Source organism: Phoenix dactylifera, chromosome 13 (genome assembly GCF_009389715.1).
Source record: "Phoenix dactylifera cultivar Barhee BC4 chromosome 13, palm_55x_up_171113_PBpolish2nd_filt_p, whole genome shotgun sequence".
Taxonomy (NCBI): domain Eukaryota; kingdom Viridiplantae; phylum Streptophyta; class Magnoliopsida; order Arecales; family Arecaceae; genus Phoenix; species Phoenix dactylifera.
Window position 1 is genome coordinate 10,619,876 of NC_052404.1, and position 17,044 is coordinate 10,636,919.

The window sequence follows — 17,044 nt, forward strand, 5'->3', positions numbered from 1 at the left end:
TACCGTGAGACACTTTGGGCGGGCCTGCGTTTTCCCGCCCATGAGTTCGTGAGCAACTTGCTGGCCGAGTACCAGCTCGTCCCGGCGCAGTTGGCTCCGAACTCATGGAGGACCATAATCGGGTTTTTATCCCTGTGCCTCGGGCACGGGATCCCGATTTCGGTAGGCCTTTTTCGCCGGTGTTTTCTGTTAAAGAAAAACCCGGCGGACGTAGGGTGGTTATATTTCGCCTTTCGGGGCGCCCCTTCCTCGATTCACGAGTGGAAGAGGAAGTTTTTCTTTCTGGCGTCTGCGGCGCCTTGGGGGTTCGAGCCAAGGTGGGGACACCCTCGGCTGAAGGCCCTCAACAAACTCTCCGAGCCCACTGGGAGGGAGCTGAGGACCCTGGACTCTTTGCGAGCCCTCGGGAGGGGCAACGACCTGACCGAGCTCCTGCGGGAGGACGCCCTGGCGAGCGTGGGTCTGAGCTCGGCGCGCCCCGAGGGTAAGGGCGGTTGCATTATTCTATTTATTTATTTCTTGTTCTCCGTCTTTACGGTCACTGGTCTGACTCTTAACAAAATTCTTGATTTCAGATATTCCACGCATGCCGACCAGCAACACATCACTTTTCTCTCGCCTGAGAAGGCGAGAGGCCGAGGCCGGGGGTGCTGCGCCCCAGCCTCGGAAGAGGGCGAGGACGGACGGCGCTTCTTCGTCGGCCGGGACGAGTGGCCCCGAGGCGGGGGCCCCTGCAGCCGACCCGAGGCGGGAGCGGGTTGTTGGTGATGCGGGCCCGTCGGCCCCTCCTTGCCCTACCCCCCTTGCCCAGCGGGGGGAGCCGTCCGTGGTCCGGCCGCAGCAGCCAGGACCCGGGCTTACCCGAGGCACCGAGGCGAGCGGCTCCGGGACCTCGGGTTCGATCGTGCCGAGCTCTTCCCGGGCTTTCCGAGAAGAGTCGGTCGAGCCGAACTCTTCTATTCCCGAGGGGCGCTCGGCCTTTCAAGATGCCGAGGTCGCACGCTCCATGTTGCGGCGTGCGGTACTTCCAGCGGACCGGGCCGTGTTCCGGGGTATTTCGCTGGAGGAGGTCGTCGGCAGTGCTTACTGCAACACCGCCCGGGTAAGCTTCCTTCTTAATTTTCCCGAGTTTTTAGCGTACATATGTGCTTTTCAACTCACAATACCCTCGTTTCTTTCTTTTCAGCATATTCTCGAGCTCGACACCATGGCGTTCATCGCCCATGGGTATCGGAAAGAAGTTCAACAGCTCGGCCAGCAACTGGAGCCGGCCAAGAAAAGAGTCGCCGAGCTGGAGGCGGCGTTGGCCGCGGCCGAGGCTCGGTGGACAGCCACCGAGGCTGAGCGCCTTGCCATGGTGGGGGCGCTCGAGGAGGAGAAGGCGGCTCATGCCCTGACCAGGGCAACCATGCGCGGCACGGAGGCGCGCTTAGGGGAGGTTCAGGCCAGGGTCGCGGCCCTCGAGTATGAGGAGGGGGTCTTCTGCCTCCGACTCGGGCAACTTGAGGCCCGGGAGAGGAGGGCCCTCGAACGAGCCGAGCATGCTGTGGAACTCTTCAAAGAGTCGCAAGAGTTCCGCGACATGTTGGAGGAGGAGACGGTCGACGGTTTCCTTCGAGGCTTCGAGAACTTCCGGGAGCAGGTGCGCCGGTACTGCCCTCAGTACGACTTCTCGACGGTCCGTCCGAGGGAGCACCGGGGCTGGGGGTCCGACGTGCAAGCCCTTCCTGCCATCCTGACGTCCGAGGCGGGAATATACGAGCAGGACCCCGCCGAGCCTTCGACGGGGGTAGCCGAGGCGGACGGTGTCATGGAGGCGGCTCCGGCGGCCGAGATCGATGCTGTCCCGGAGGCGGCGCCCGAAGCTCCTGCTCCCGGCCCCGAGCCTGTTCCGGAGGAAGATCATGAGGTCATCAATGTGCCGAATGACCCCCCGGATGTGGCTCCCGCCGCTTAGGACTTAGCATATTTTTCTTTTCTTTTTCATTGTATCCGGGGTCGGCCCTTGAGTGGCCGACTTCCAATTTTGTAATTGGCCTTCCGGCCCTTTGTTAATGAAGAAATGTTTTTGTCATTCTGTGTTCATCTTTCCCTCTGTTGTCGTGGATGAGGCTAGAACCTTAGCTAACCGCCTCGACGACCTCTAACTTCGTATTTTAATCTTTGGGCTGCTTAACGAATCTGCCCTTTTCCCTGGCTATATCTTAGCCTTCTCGGATTCCAGTCGTCTCGACCAAAGGGAGCTCCGAGCTTAGGTTTCTAGAAAATTTCTCTAAGTCCTATAACTCGGATCTTAGAGTCGTGGGAGTTGCCACGTTTGGCCTTTAGAAAAATCTTAAGGCACCGAGGTCGGGCCTTAGCCCTTCAAGTGGGACCGGAATAGGTCTATTCGTGCCGCTATTCGGGGAGTTTAGTCGGGTTTCCGAACTCAACTCCGAACCTCTCATAGGGAGCGCGGGCTAATAAACAAGTTATTGCCGAAGGTTTTCATAGTTATCATTCTCGGACCCTGCCGAGATTTCGGTGAACAAGGCTGGGATTCCCAAAGATTGCCTTGGTACCTGTGCTTGGCTGGTACATTCGTGGCCGGGACCACTTTCTCAGCTGGACGTCGGAGTTTACTTAGAAGAGCCGAGTTGGGCCCTACTTTATGAAGCCTTAGTACGGATTGCGGAGACTTGACGAACAGAGCAGGCATAATGAAGTTGGGAGGTCGGTCTTAAGCCGACCCAGCGAAGAAGCCCGGCTTTGGGGCAAAATGAGACTCCAACATTGGACGAGATCCCGCTCGGCAATATGTAGATAAAATTTGACAAGGAGGGCGTCTAGTTGGGTGTACCTCTTGCATTCTCGGGGTCATGCTTCGCATGGTGGAGTAGGTCGCTTCCCTTCCTCGTCGACCTCCGGAGTCATTTTTGACTTGTAAAAGGGGCTCGGGCTTCCCATGGACCTGGCGACTCCTGCCGGAGTTGAGAGGATCTGGGGAGGCTCTGTTGATTTGTAGCCCTTTTTGAGATCGAGGGGGCTTAAGACCCTATGGTCGGACCTCGGAGCGCCTCAACCTTGGTCGAGGGATCTCACGTCAGGTCGGCGGGTTCGTGGACGCTTTGCTGACCTGTGATACCTCCCGAGGTCGAGGGAGTCTGGCTCTCTACGGTCGACCCTCGGGGCATCCCGACCTTAGTCGAGGGATCGTTCGTCAGGTCGGCTGGTCTGGGCACGCTCTACCGACCGGCGATGCTTCCCGAGATTGAGGGAGTCTGGTTCTCTACGGTCGACCCTCGGGGCATCCCGACCTTAGTCGAGGGATCGTTCGCTTCGGGGATCGGGGATCGTCGACCGCTCCCGGGGGTCCACTTTGCGGCGCCCCGGGTGGAGCCACCCTTTCCACCCCTCACGGCGCCTTTCCGAGGTCGAGGGAGTCTGGTTCTCTACGGTCGACCCTCGGGGCATCCCGACCTTAGTCGAGGGATCGTTCGTCAGGTCGGCTGGTCTGGACACACTCTACCGACCGGCGACGCTTCCCGAGGTCGAGGGAGTCTGGTTCTCTACGGTCGACCCTCGGGGCATCCCGACCTTAGTCGAGGGATCGCTCGCTTCGGAGATCGGGGATCGTCGACCGCTCCCGGGGGTCCACTTTGTGGCGCCCCGGGTGGAGCCACCCTTTCCACCCCTCACGGCGCCTTCCCGAGGTCGAGGGAGTCTGGTTCTCTATGGTCGACCCTCGGGGCATCCCGACCTTAGTCGAGGGATCGTTCGTCAGGTCGGCTGGTCTGGGCACGCTCTACCGACCGGCGACGCTTCCCGAGGTCGAGGGAGTCTGGTTCTCTACGGTCGACCCTCGGGGCATCCCGACCTTAGTCGAGGGATCGCTCGCTTCGGGGATCGGGGATCGTCGACCGCTCCCGGGGGTCCACTTTGTGGCGCCCCGGGTGGAGCCACCCTTTCCACCCCTCACGGCGCCTTCCCGAGGTCGAGAGAGTCTGGTTCTCTACGGTCGACCCTCGGGGCATCCCGACCTTAGTCGAGGAGGCGCTACGGGGGGCCGCGAAGGTACTACCCCGTTGTTGGTGTTGAGCGCCACGGGGGACTGCGAAGGTACTACCCCGTCTTCCCGAAGTGTCGAGGGGTCTGGGCACGCACTGTCGACACTCGGGGCATCTCGACCTTAGTCGAGGAATCTTGCACCAGTCGACGTTTCACCGTCCTGCGATTCTTCCCGAGGTCGAGGGAGTTTGGGACTCTACGGTCGAGCCTCGAGGCATCCCGATTTTGGCCGGGGAATCTGAGGATCACAGGCGACCCAATATTAGAAGAGGATTACAGTCATCAAAACGAGAGAAATATTTGCAGAAAAAGGAGCTGAGTCCATTATCCTGATTATCTTGAACCCCTTGGGGTTTCACTGGTAGTACATTCGTAAATTCTCGGAGTTCCAGCTTCGTGGGATCAGAGTCCCTTCCAGGGACTTCAATTTGTACGCCCCTGGCCGTTGTACCCGGGCGATTTGATACGGTCCTTCCCAGTTTGGGGCGAGCTTTCCTTGCTCGGTCGGTTGAGAAGCCTCGGCTTTCCTGAGGACGAGGTCTCCTACTTTGAAGAGCTTGGGCTTAACTCTGGAGTTGTAGTATTGGGCCGTTCGCTGTTGATATCTCGCCATGCGCACCCGGGCGACCTCTCTTGTCTCTTCGACGAGGTCCAAATTGCTCCTGAGCTGGGAGGAATTGGTATCGGGGTCGTAATGCTCCACCCTCGGAGAAGGCAAGCCGATCTCCAATGGGATGACGGCCTCAGTGCCGTATGCTAGGTTGAAGGGGGTCTCTCCCGTGGGCAGTCGGAACGTGGTCCGGTACGCCCAAAGGACATTGTACAAGTCCTCGACCCACTGTCCTTTGGACCGATCAAGCCTAGCTTTGAGTCCCTGCAAAATAGTTCGGTTAGTTACCTCAGTTTCCCCGTTTGTCTGGGGATGGGCAACCGAGGTGAAGCGATGATCAATGCCGAGCTCAGAGCAAAACTCCCTGAAATGAACATTGTCAAATTGTCGACCATTGTCAGATATAAGGATACGGGGTAGTCCGAATCGGCAGATTATAGACTTCCACACGAAGTCCCGCATCTTTTGCTCGGTGATCCGGGCAACAGGTTCGGCCTCGACCCATTTGGTGAAGTAGTCGATGGAGACGACCAGGAACTTTCTCTGTCCGGTGGCCAGGGGAAAGGGCCCCAGGATGTCGATCCCCCATTGGGCAAACGGCCAGGGGGCGATGATGGAGGTCAGCAGAGCTGAAGGTCGGCGCTGGATATTGGCGTTTCGTTGGCACCGATCGCACTTGCGGACGAAATCTGTTGCGTCCTTCTGGAGTGTGGGCCAGTAGTATCCCTGCCGCAGGATCTTATGGGCCAAGGCTCGACCCCCCAGGTGATTTCCGCAGATCCCTTCATGGACCTCTCGGAGGGCGTAGTCCGCCTCGGAGGGGCGGAGGCATCTGAGAAGGGGAGAAGTAAATGATCGTCGATAGAGTTTATTCTCGTACAAGACATACCGGGGAGTCTGGCGCTTGATTCGGCGAGCCTCCGTCTCGTCACGAGGTAGAGTTCCGTCCTGAAGATAGCAGACGAGCCCGTCGATCCAGCTTGGCTCGGAGTCGACGCACATAGTGGGCTCGGGTTCCTCCGTGCTGGGGACCCGAAGATACTCGAGCGCTTTTCCCTTGGGAAGCTCGCTCATGCGGGAGGTGGCCAGTTTGGATAGCTGGTCTGCCCTGAGGTTTTCCGCTCTGGGAATATACTGAATATTGAAAGAATTCAGGGCAGATGTGAGTTCCCGCACCTTTTGGAGATACTTTTGCATGGATGGCTCTTTAGCTTCAAAATCTCCTTGGACCTGATTCACCACCAGCTGGGAGTCGCTGAAGGCCGTCAGGTCTCCCACTTTTAGTTCTTTCGCCAGCTTGAGCCCGGCGATGAGAGCCTCATACTCGGCCTCATTGTTCGAGGCCGGAAACTCAAGGCACAGAGCTTGCTCGGCCACCACTCCATCTGGACTGGTGAGGATAAGTCCGGCCCCGCTGCCCCCGGGGTCGAAGACCCATCCGAGTGCAGGACCCATGGCTGCTTCGGAGTCTCCTCCACGGACTCAGATGGCGGCTCGGGGTCGTCCGGAAGGGTGCACTCCACGATGAAGTCGGCGAGTATCTGAGCTTTGATAGCCGGCCTGGGCCGATATTCTAGGTCGAATTCCCCGAGCTCGACCGCCCATTTGGCGATCCTCCCCGCACGATCCGACCTCTGCAATATCTGCTTCATAGGCTGGTCGGTTAATATAGCTATCATGTGGGCTTGGAAGTAAGGCCTGAGTCTCCGAGCCGAGATGATGAGAGCGAAGATGGTCTTCTCAAGTTTAGAATATCGAGTCTCAGCATCCCTGAGAACCCGGCTGGTGTAATAGACCGGCTTTTGGAGCTTGTCTTCTTCCCGAACGAGGACCGAGCTTACTGCAGCTGGGGAGACGGCCAGATATAAGTAAAGAATTTCGCCCTTCTGGGGCTTGGTGAGCAGCGGGGGAGAGGCCAGAAGGCTCCGAAGCTCTTCAAAGGCTTGCTGGCATTCTTCTGTCCACCGGAAGTCTTTCGGCCGTTTGAGGCTCTTGAAGAAGGGGAGGCAACGCTCGGCTGATCGAGAAACAAACCTTCCCAGGGCGGCTACCCGCCCCGCGAGCCGCTGCACCTCCTTAACTGTCTTTGGAGGCGACATCTCTTGCAGTGCCCGGATTTTCTCCGGGTTGGCTTCAATTCCGCGTTGGGTCACTATGAAACCCAGGAACTTGCCCGAGGTGACCCCGAACGCGCACTTCGCCGGATTGAGTTTTATTTGGTATTTTCTGAGCTTGGCGAATGTCTCGTTGAGATCGGCTATGTGGTGTTCCGCCGCTTGGCTCTTTACCAGCATGTCGTCCACATAGACTTCCATGTTCCGGCCGATCTGGTATTTAAAGATTTGGCTGACCAGTCTCTGATAGGTGGCCCCAGCGTTTTTCAGGCCAAAGGGCATCACCTTGTAGCAGTAGGTGCCCTTGTCGGTGATGAAGGCCGTCTTCTCCTCGTCTTCTGGCGCCATTCGGATTTGGTTGTATCCTGAAAAGGCGTCCATAAAAGTTAGCAGTTGGTGTCCTGAAGTGGAGTCGACGAGCTGGTCGATGCTCGGGAGAGGGAAGCTGTCTTTTGGGCAGGCCTTGTTCAGGTCGGTGTAGTCCACGCACATACGCCATTTTCCGTTGGCCTTCTTTACGAGGACTACGTTGGCGAGCCAATCCGGGTAGGAGACCTCTCGGATGAAGCCGGCTCCGAGGAGTTTGTCCACCTCCTCGGCCGCAGCTCGTTGTCGCTCAGGGGCGGAGCCTCTTTTCTTCTGCTTTACAGGCCTGCTGGTTGGCCTCACCTGGAGTCGGTGGACCATGACCTCGGGGTCAATTCCTGGCACGTCCGCGGGCGACCAGGCGAAGACGTCAGCGTTGTCCCGCAGGAAGCTGACGAGGCGATTCCTCTCATGGGCGCCGAGGCCGGAGCCAACCTGCACGGTTAGCTCGGGAAAATTTTCTTGTAGTGGAATTTGAATGAGGAGCTCATCGGGCTCTACTTGCTTCTTCCAGAGAGTGTCCCTCGCATCGAGGGTTTCTATGGGCAGTGAAGGGCCCATCGGGCGGTCTGGTGCCTCGGCTGGTTGCTTTACTGTGTGGGCCGCCATGTAGCATTGCTTAGCGACCAGTTTGTCTCCGCGGACCTCGCCCACTCCTTGGCCGGTGGGGAACCGCATGAGCAAATGGCGAGTTGAAACCACGGCTCGAAGGGCGTTTAACCCTGGGCGCCCAAGGATGGCGTTGTAGACCGAGGGCAGACGGACCACCAGGAAGTCCATCCTCACAGTGCTCTCCCGGGGGGCGAGGCCAACTGTGACAAGGAAGCTAGCCTCACCTTCAACCGGGACCGCATCTCCGGTAAACCCGACCAGCGGGGCATTGATTCTCCGGAGGTGTCCTTCTGTCAACCCCATTTTTTGGTAGGCATGGTAGTACAAAATGTTGGCTGAGCTTCCATTGTCAACTAGGATACGCTTTACATCAAACCTATTTACAATCATTGAGATGACCACAGCATCATCGTGAGGGGTCTCGACCCCTTCTAAGTCCTCGTCCGAGAACGAGATGACTTCATCAGTGCGTGGGCGCTTCGGGGGTGCTCCCTGGGCGGCTGTTCCTGCCGAGGTCCGCCCAATCATGTTGATGGTGCCGGCGATAGGCCTGTTGCCGCCAGGATTTTCGGTTGGTGCGACATTCTCCGCCGGCCTCCTTTCCTCATGTCGGTTCCTCACGAACCGGTTGAGTACTCCCCGTCTGATGAGCGCTTCTATCTCGTCCCGGAGTTGGAAGCAGTCCTCCGTGTCGTGCCCGCGATCTCGGTGGAAGCGGCAGTACTTCCTGGAATTTCGGGAAAATCCCGTGTCTCGCATAGGAGGCGGGGGTCGGAAGAAGTCCCGACCCTCAATTTCCATCAGGATCTCGGCCCGAGGAGCATTGACGGGCGTATAGTTCTCGTACCTCGCCTGGTACGTCCGGGGCCGTGGTGGAGACCTCGGACGAGGAGGTGTCTTCTGCTGAGGTCGCCCCTGCTGACGGGGCGGGCTCCTCAGTCTGGGGAGATTCTTCTCTCGGCGGGGAGACCGGCTCCTTTGTCGACCGCGCTCCTCGCGGCGCTTCTTCCGCTTCTTCGAGGTGGGCTCGATTGCCCCCCGCCTGGAGGCGACTGCCTCCTCGGCCTTGGCGTACTTCCGGGCTCGGGCCAGCATTTCGGTGAAGTCGGCCGGGAAGCTCTTCTCGATGGAGAAGAGGAATCGGTAGGAGCGGACCCCAGTCTTCAGAGCCGACATGGCTATCGACTGGTCTAGCTCGCGAACCTCCCATGTGGCGGCGGTAAAGCGGTCCAGGTACTCTTTGAGGGACTCCCCCTCCTTCTGCTTGATGTCTAGGAGGGAGTCTGATGTCCGTCGCTGGCGCCGGCTGGCAGCAAAGTTGGTGGCGAACTGCCTGCCGAGCTGCTCAAAAGAGGACACCGTGTTCGGCTTCAGACCAGAGAACCAAAGCCGAGCGGTCCCTCGGAGGGTTGCTGGGAAGGCCTTGCAGAGTATGGCCTCCGAGGACCCTTGTAGGGCCATGAGGGCCCGATAACTCTCCAAGTGGTCGAGGGGGTCGGTGATTCCGCTGTAGGGCTCCACCTGAGGCATTTTGAACCTCGCGGGAACTGGCTCGTCCTCGATCCGGCGGGAGAAGGGGGACTTGGTAGTGAACTCAAAGTCCCCTTCCTGTCTTGCCTTCTTGCTGTGGAGTGCCGCAATCTGGCGCTCCAGATGCTCGACTTTTCGGTCGAGCTCCCCCACCCGTGGGATTGTCGCTGTGGTTTGCGCCAGCTCACGGTGATCCGGGGCTGACTCCGCCTCAGAAAGTTGGGGTCTCCGGTCGAAACCTTCTCCCGGTAACTCTCTCCGGGGAGAAGCTCGTTCTCCATTGTTGGCTCTGGAGGAGCCATGCAAATTTTGGCTGGGGAGAACCGGGCCGTTGGGGAGACACTCCGGCGGGGCCTGGGCCTGCGGGGGAAGTGCCGGTAAAGCCTCCACGCGCCGCAGGCCCTGAACGGCGGCGGCCAGGGCCTGGACTTGCTGTACCAGGGCATTGAACTGTTCCGGCTGGACCTGAGGAGCTGGGTCAGCCGGAGTTGGAGAATTCTGGACGGAGTGTCCAGGACTTTGCGGGGGACGCCGGGAGACGTTAGAGGCTCCCTTACTTCTCAACTTCATGACTGCTACTCGGTCCCTTCCTCTAGCGCCAACTGTTGCTGGAAATTGGACCCGGGGGCAATCTTCGGTCGAGGAGAGGGAGCGACTGTTAGTCCTCACGGCGGGGCGGCGGTCTGTCGGCGGGCGGCGTCCTCCGTCCGGGGCGGTCGGAGAGAAGGAACAGCAGGTCCTCGCAGCGGGGCGGCGATCCGTTGGCTGGCGGCGTCCTCCGTCCGGTGCCTGCACACGAACCGGTGGCCGGGTTCTCCGGCGCCGGCCCTCCGACGCTCAAGTCAGGGAGGGGGCAAATAGTGGGGAGAAGGAGATAAACAGTGATTTTTGGGTGTATGAATGTTCCAATCCCCTCTTGAGAGGCCAAGGCTCCCTTTTATATGCGGGGGTCGGTTTACCTGTGATGTAACAGGGCGAGGCCGTAGTACGGCTTGGCATGTTGTTCAGGTCGGCGCTCGGTCAGGCGAATCATTGCACTGATGTCGGCGGCATGGCCGAGATCAGAGACTTATCATAGTCGACTAGACCCTGCTGGGTCAATTTGCCGTGGAGAGCTGGGGATCCGTAGATGTCAGGAGCCATGCGCATTTATTGTGGAGTAAGTCGGAGATCCGCATTTATTATGGAGTAAGCCGGAGATCCGCATTAATGGTGGAGTAAGCCGGAGATCCGTATTTATTGTTGAGTGTGCCGGAAGATTACAGCGGCCATGCGCAATAAATGCCGGAGGGGTGTTAGAGTACGGTCCTCGGACATCGGGGTTTCTCTTAGGTCGGAGGTTTCGGGGTCGGTCGTCTTGTGGCCGAGCGTTCCGAGGTCGGACGCTGACTTCGGCTGTCCGGGGTCGGAGGTTGTACGGCTTCTTAGGGGCATTTATGTCATTTGGGGGGAAACTTTATTCCGCCCCCCCCCCCCCCCCCCCCCCCCCCCCCCCCCACACATCCAATCAAACTAACAGGTCCTTCGATAAGCTTATGGTTCATAGATGGGTGCCCAGGTGATCCGCCAACTTTGTAAACCACGGACGGGCCGCACGTGTAACTTTGGTCCCTGCCATCCATTAATAACGCGTGCTAAAACCCACGAAGGTAAAGACACCGCACACACATTGCATGTTGAGACACCAAACAACTGCACTGTGTTCACGTGATGAGCACGCTCCACCACAAACCCTGACTTCGAATATATCGTTTGAAATTCCCGCATACCAAGATCCAGCCATCCGGTCCCATTAAGTTCCGGTGCTCCTCCGGCACAGCATATAATAACCCTTTCCCCGTCCTTTCTGCTTTTTCTAACCCACGAGCCGGGTCCGTTCATTCCCCGGTGCCGGTCCAAGCACTAGATGAGTCCAAAAGGGAAGAGGAAAAGACGCCAAAGGGCGCTAAAAGCCTCAAGGAAAACTGAAAAGGCCTCGAATTACTCTGAATTCATTGCCTGGTCTTGTTTGCTTCTGGCCTTTAGCTTCCTCTTCCCACGGTTGGAAGCAGAAGCATCGGTAGAGTCCCTGAAGTACACCACTCGAAACGTCTGAAACTGAGATGCAAACCAGGGGGGGTAAAGAAGGGTCTTGGAACTGACAACAGCCAATGCAGGTAAGCAGCTAACACCTCAGAGTTTCAGTGTTTTGTTTTGGTGGCTATTGTCATGACACCAATGAGGGTGGTGTGGTGGTATTAGAGGAGGGGACATGATGGGGAAAGGAGGGGATGATGGGCTGAGGACTGTGGATTGCTTGAGGGGGAGGCTGCTGGCAGAGAGAGTGGCCTCCAAGGCTGCCAAGGAGCGAGCAGACAGCATGGCCAAAAAGGTAGCCATCATCATTCATTCTTAACTGGAATTTTATTCATATTTCTCTTTTTATAGTTTAGGTTCCCTCCTCTTTTTTCAGTGTTTGGATTCTTTCTATTGTTTTTGGACAGTTGGAAGAGCTAGAAAGAATACTTGCTGAGGAGATCAAGCGCAGGAACATGGCTGAAAAGAGGCTCAAGCATGCTTTGAAGAAGTTGGAATCCTTGAAAATTTTGGAACTCGCAGGCCAACTGGATCTCCCCATGAGTTTGCTGAGTTCTTCGTCCTCGCATTGCTTCTCGGATCATGGGAAAACGGAAGGTTGGGGGCCCGGTTCGCCGGCGGTGGATTCGGAGCGATGCGATTCGCAGGAGGAGGTGAAAGGGGCGCCGAGTCCTTTAGGTTCGGAGGATCTTCTCAGAGATGATGTCTCTGGTAGTTCGTTGGTTGATTCGCCTCATCATTATGATGGGAGCTGGAGTTCGGTTAGGACGGCACAATCTCGTAACAAAGGAGAGTCTCATGGGGATGAGAGCAGCAAAGGTGGCAGCCCCCAACACTGGACTGCGGATGCTGCAAGGTATGTTAATGCGCATTGGAGATTCCACCGAATTTTCTGATAGTTTTGATCATTAGAACGCTTTTTTTTTTAATTAAAAAAACATGCTTCTTGGCATTGAACTACTTTACTTCAATCAGTAACACTGGATGGCGACGACGACGACTGTAATTTCAGATATTTTCTCCTAGGAACCTAAAGTACTTTCCTGCTCATTGATTCTTTAGAAGTGTTATGGTCACGGATGACATGATTCTCAAATTGGACATACTTGAGGAGCTTTGAAAAGACCACGTTAACAAATAATTGCATGATACTTGAGGCAAGTTAGCTTGTCCTTACCAAAGTTATAAAGCTTTAAGGACTGTATACTAGCTGATTGTATCGGACATGATGGGGAACAGGTGATTGTTAGATATAGAACTGAAGCAAGAGTATTCAGGGAGGGAAAAAATACGAGAGTATTCAGAATATACCTATGAGTTCAGAAAAGGTAACATAAGGCTGAGAGTCGCTTAGTAGAAGCACCGGATCAGAATTAGAAATTGCCTTAGTGCTGCATTTTTGTTTGGTGGTGGAGTATGAAGGTTAATCTCCACCTCTATTTGACTGGATTGCATTTGATGACCATCTATCTGTTTAGGATTCTGCAGCTATTTTGATTTTATCATCTAAGGTCATGGTCTCTCCATCCTCTTCGCTCGCTAAATTGTATATGTTAAGTCACCTCCTCCTGTGAAAGCAAAATGCCAAATTTCCTTGATTAAAATAACTTCAGCATTTGCTGATCTGAAAAGTGCAAGTTGCAATGATTTATGAACCTAAGAAAGGAAATGCTTTGAATAACTAGATGCTCATCCAAGATTATGATCTGCGGTTGGTGATGCTATACTACAACTTTGAGCAAGAGTTCCAGGGAGACCATTCATTGGAATAGAAGAGTATTTGTGGTTTCCCTTGATTTGTTTGTAAGTTATAGCTATACTACAACTTACTAATAAAACTATAGGTTATGAGCATCTGTTAAGCCACTAGCGCGAGTGCTATGCTATCGTTAGGCCTTTAGGACCTGGCATGTGAGTTGTTACACTGCCTGGTATGCTAACATGTGGTGGATGCAGGGAAATGAGTTTGCCTGGCACACAGGTGGGACTACCTTGACAGTTGACACCTATGTGACTGCCTGTTACAAGTGAAGCTCTGTTTCCAAAATGGATAACAATCAAATAGATGTTGATGGAAAAGAAAAAGTCAGCTAACCACAAGTATCAAAAGGATATAAGGAGGAGCGAAGAAGATCGGGAAAACCACAAGATTAAAGTGGAGCTGCCATCGAATGCAGCATTACTTGTCCAGCAAAGCATTTTTTATCTTGCTTTCTGCATAAAAACTCTTGAACTTTTCCAAAGTGCAGGAGGGCAGCTGACAGTAGCCCAATGTATACTAAGAAATATTCCTTTAGTTGTGCCTTAGTTGTTATCTGATTCCACAACTTACTCCTAGTATTCGGAAATATCCTTGAGTTGTTTCTTCTAATCATCATTTGGTCATTTCTCCTTCCACTTCTCACATATGATGAATGAAAGAATCCCTCTGTCATTACTAACTGATCTATATATAAACCATGAAGAGGCCATCCTGCAGTGGGGTCGCCCGTTTTATTCTGCATTTATAAACTGTGTGCTTTTTGAGAAATCTCGAAGCTACTAGATTGTTGTCCAGCCTTTTTCCACTTGCAACTTGGAGCGATGATATTATAGTTTTGCCATGTATTGAGTATGCAAACAATAGTCTGATGAATGTAAATATGCTAACATATCATGTATCATATGCATTTAATTGATGGTATTTGTCTTTATTCTGTAATGTCGCATTCCATATTTTATCCTTCACAACCTCAAAAAGCCTACAAGTATCATTAAGCTCACAGTTATTGGAGGAGAGAAACAGCAGAACTTTCTTCCTCACTTATTTTCCTGAGAAATATATGATTAGCTGCATGGAAAAGGGAACCAACTGAGGGGGAAAAAATTCACATCTATGTTCGTGAAAATTTTCCAAATATGGGATCGTCAAAAGAGATATGACCAACAATATAGAAAGTTTGAACTAACTGAAAATATTTAACATTCATGGAAATTAACTATTTACAAGGGGCAAATCGAAACTATTGTGTCTTTTGAAGGGTACCTAAGAAAAGTATGCTTCATAACTGAAGAATCTAAGATCAACCTGTTGGATACAGAATTTGAACAAACCATACAGAACCTCAATAGTGCGATTGCAGTTTATAAAATAAGATTGAAACTAATGTGCAATGGCAGTTTATACAGAAAAGCAGTAAAAACACTTTCATCCCAAATGTATTAGGATCTGTCATGCTACGAATACATCCAAGAACAACCTCCAGAAAACCTGTGTTTATTCCTCTCGGAAAATGTTGCTTGTCCTGTACAAGGTCTCTATTTTTTTCAATCTTCTCAGCTACAACATTCAGCATAGGGATAAGTGCTTAGATAATGTATGACTGACTTCAAAATATGATCACCTGTAACTGGCTTTCCAAGTTGCATCATATTGAACTAGACACAATTTATCATCCTTTGCTCTTGTCAAATCGATTCAGATCACATGTTAATACATAATGTAATATTGAGAAAAGCAGATATAACTGAAGACCTACTACAACAACGTCAAACAAGAATCAGATTTCAATGACATTTGTTATGAATCAACTCCAAATTGCTGCCATATGATTTCTTATTATACAGGATACATGCCAGGCCCATAACAATGTGAAGAACTTATACATATCACATATACAACGTCTTCCCATGAAACAAGTCAATTGAATCATAAACATATATGACACCCACGCACGCATGCATCATGCACGGTGCTTGTCTTGTAGGGACCAGGTCAATGAGTTGGCTTTTGAAAAATAAGTATTTATTGTGCAATAGCCAACCCAAGCTGATGACACAATCAAGTTTATCTTTTATGGGTATGTCTATATCTATATTTGATAACAACTAAAACAATATCAATATATTAATTTAAATGAAGAAACCAGTTTTCAGTGAATATAAATTAGTATTATGGGTCTGTTAAGCAAGGTAAATTTACTTTCTTGGAGAGAGTATCAACCTGGAATAAATGAAACTTGTCTAAGCAAGTTAGAATGAGTGTAGAAAACCTTTTTTGAAAAAAAGAAACTATGGCACTTCTTCTTTATACACATACAGGAATTGAGAATAATTCATGAATATTACCAAGATGCTGAATCCATAAACTTCAAACTTAAGGTTTATTACTTTCCCCATCTCTCTCTCTCTCTCTCTCTCTCTCTCTGTGATGTTGCTTATCATAAATTCAACACATTTTCATTTCTTGGACCAGGCAATCTCCTGTAGATGACAACAAGCTGGGCACTGTTGAGCATCAGGTTGAAGAGGTAGACAATGCACTGGCTCTAGTTTCAGGAAGCATGCAGCCCAACCTGGAGGGCTGCAAACCAGTGGACAGCAATAATGTTCAAAGTGTTCTTCTTGCCCTAAGACATGTCAAAGAGCAATTGCAATACTCCATGGGGAGAACTGGTGTCTTCTCTTCCCAAGAGCTGTATGGCCGGTGAGGATATTATAAGGGCCTTTTCAATTCCACCGATCTATTACATTTTCAGTAGGTATTGCGGAAAAGTAAATGGAAGGCCAGCTGAAGCAGTTTCTCGTAGGGTTTTTGTCTTGGATAGTTGATATCATATACTACTAATAATGCATCAATATTCAAGACTCATCCTCTCTGAAAGTGGTGGTTTTCCGATGCATAAAAATGGCAGAAGGTTTGATTAAAAGCATTATAATCTGCAATTGCTCAGCAGATGTCATTCGTTGTTCTCTTTTTTCCGTGTCCTTCACAATGAGCCAGTTTCACATATTGCTGCTCATTTTGGTTGAAAGGAGATGTTCGAAAATAGCTATTGAAAATCACAAAATACTAAGATTTTAACAATTATCACGATAACATATTCTCTATTATTTATATTTTTGCCGCATGTATGCATACTTATATAACACCACATTAGCCTCTTAAACTGCCATAATAGCCATTATTTCAAAGCTTGCCCTAAATAGGTTCAAATATTCTTTTATACTTGTGGAAGAAATGACCGAGTCTACCATTTAAAGAACTCTCCCTCTAGAATCTCGATAGTCTTTTATCTACAGAAGAGAATCATTTCTCCATCGACAAGGTAGATTCCCGTGGATCTAAAAGTCCGACTTTTTCCTTCTGTTGTCTAGAAGTTCCAGACCAATATCTAGAAGGATATGTGCGCCCATAGAAATTATGCTCATGGCGCACCTCTTTTATCAAGTTGATCCTCTTTCGTGGCTGCGCTAGACTTAGTGAGGCCCACATCCTGCTAATTCGAGTCAAGTCTAACTAGGCCCATATATATGTAAGGCCCCTCCAGTGTGTCAGAATAGCTGCCCCTAGCCTTGAGGGAGACAAAAAGAGAACATGGAGAGGAGAACTAGGCCCATATATAAGTAAGGCCCCTCCAGTGTGTCCGAATAGCCGCCTATTGAGGGAGACAAAAAGAGAACATGGAGAGGAGAGCAAAACTAGGACAATGCCATGGTGATCAGCTGGATCCAGAAGGCCGTGCAGTAGTGGAGGAGACATCCCCGAGATATTTGGACGATGGTGAAAGATAAAGTGGTCTTTCAAGCTAAATATATATTTAGAGTGGCTTTTTATATAGCCTGTCACTTTGAAGGATATGAGCTAATTTTATGGCGTATGAAATGCTCGTTTTAATAAAAATAATAATAATAAAACCGCAAAACTAGG

The 17,044-nt window shown here is 52.1% G+C and overlaps 1 protein-coding gene across 1 annotated transcript; it reads left to right on the top strand.

Moving 5' to 3' along the window:
* Positions 1–11,254: 11,254 nt before the first annotated feature.
* On the top strand, positions 11,255–16,054 carry LOC103706633. Its single transcript, XM_039133054.1, has 4 exons — positions 11,255–11,435; positions 11,521–11,650; positions 11,763–12,211; positions 15,590–16,054. The coding sequence occupies exons 2-4, from the start codon at positions 11,531–11,533 to the stop codon at positions 15,822–15,824; spliced, it is 804 nt and encodes a 267-aa protein (XP_038988982.1). The 5' UTR covers positions 11,255–11,435; positions 11,521–11,530; the 3' UTR covers positions 15,825–16,054.
* The last annotated feature ends 990 nt before the right edge of the window (positions 16,055–17,044 follow it).

Bases quoted from the DNA above. Each gene is read 5' to 3' on its own strand.
- LOC103706633 (XM_039133054.1), top strand. From the start codon at position 11,531: ATGATGGGGAAAGGAGGGGATGATGGGCTGAGGACTGTGGATTGCTTG. The intron at 11,651-11,762 runs GTAGCCATCATC...GTTTTTGGACAG, and splicing joins CAGACAGCATGGCCAAAAAG to TTGGAAGAGCTAGAAAGAAT. The intron at 12,212-15,589 runs GTATGTTAATGC...TTCTTGGACCAG, and splicing joins TGGACTGCGGATGCTGCAAG to GCAATCTCCTGTAGATGACA.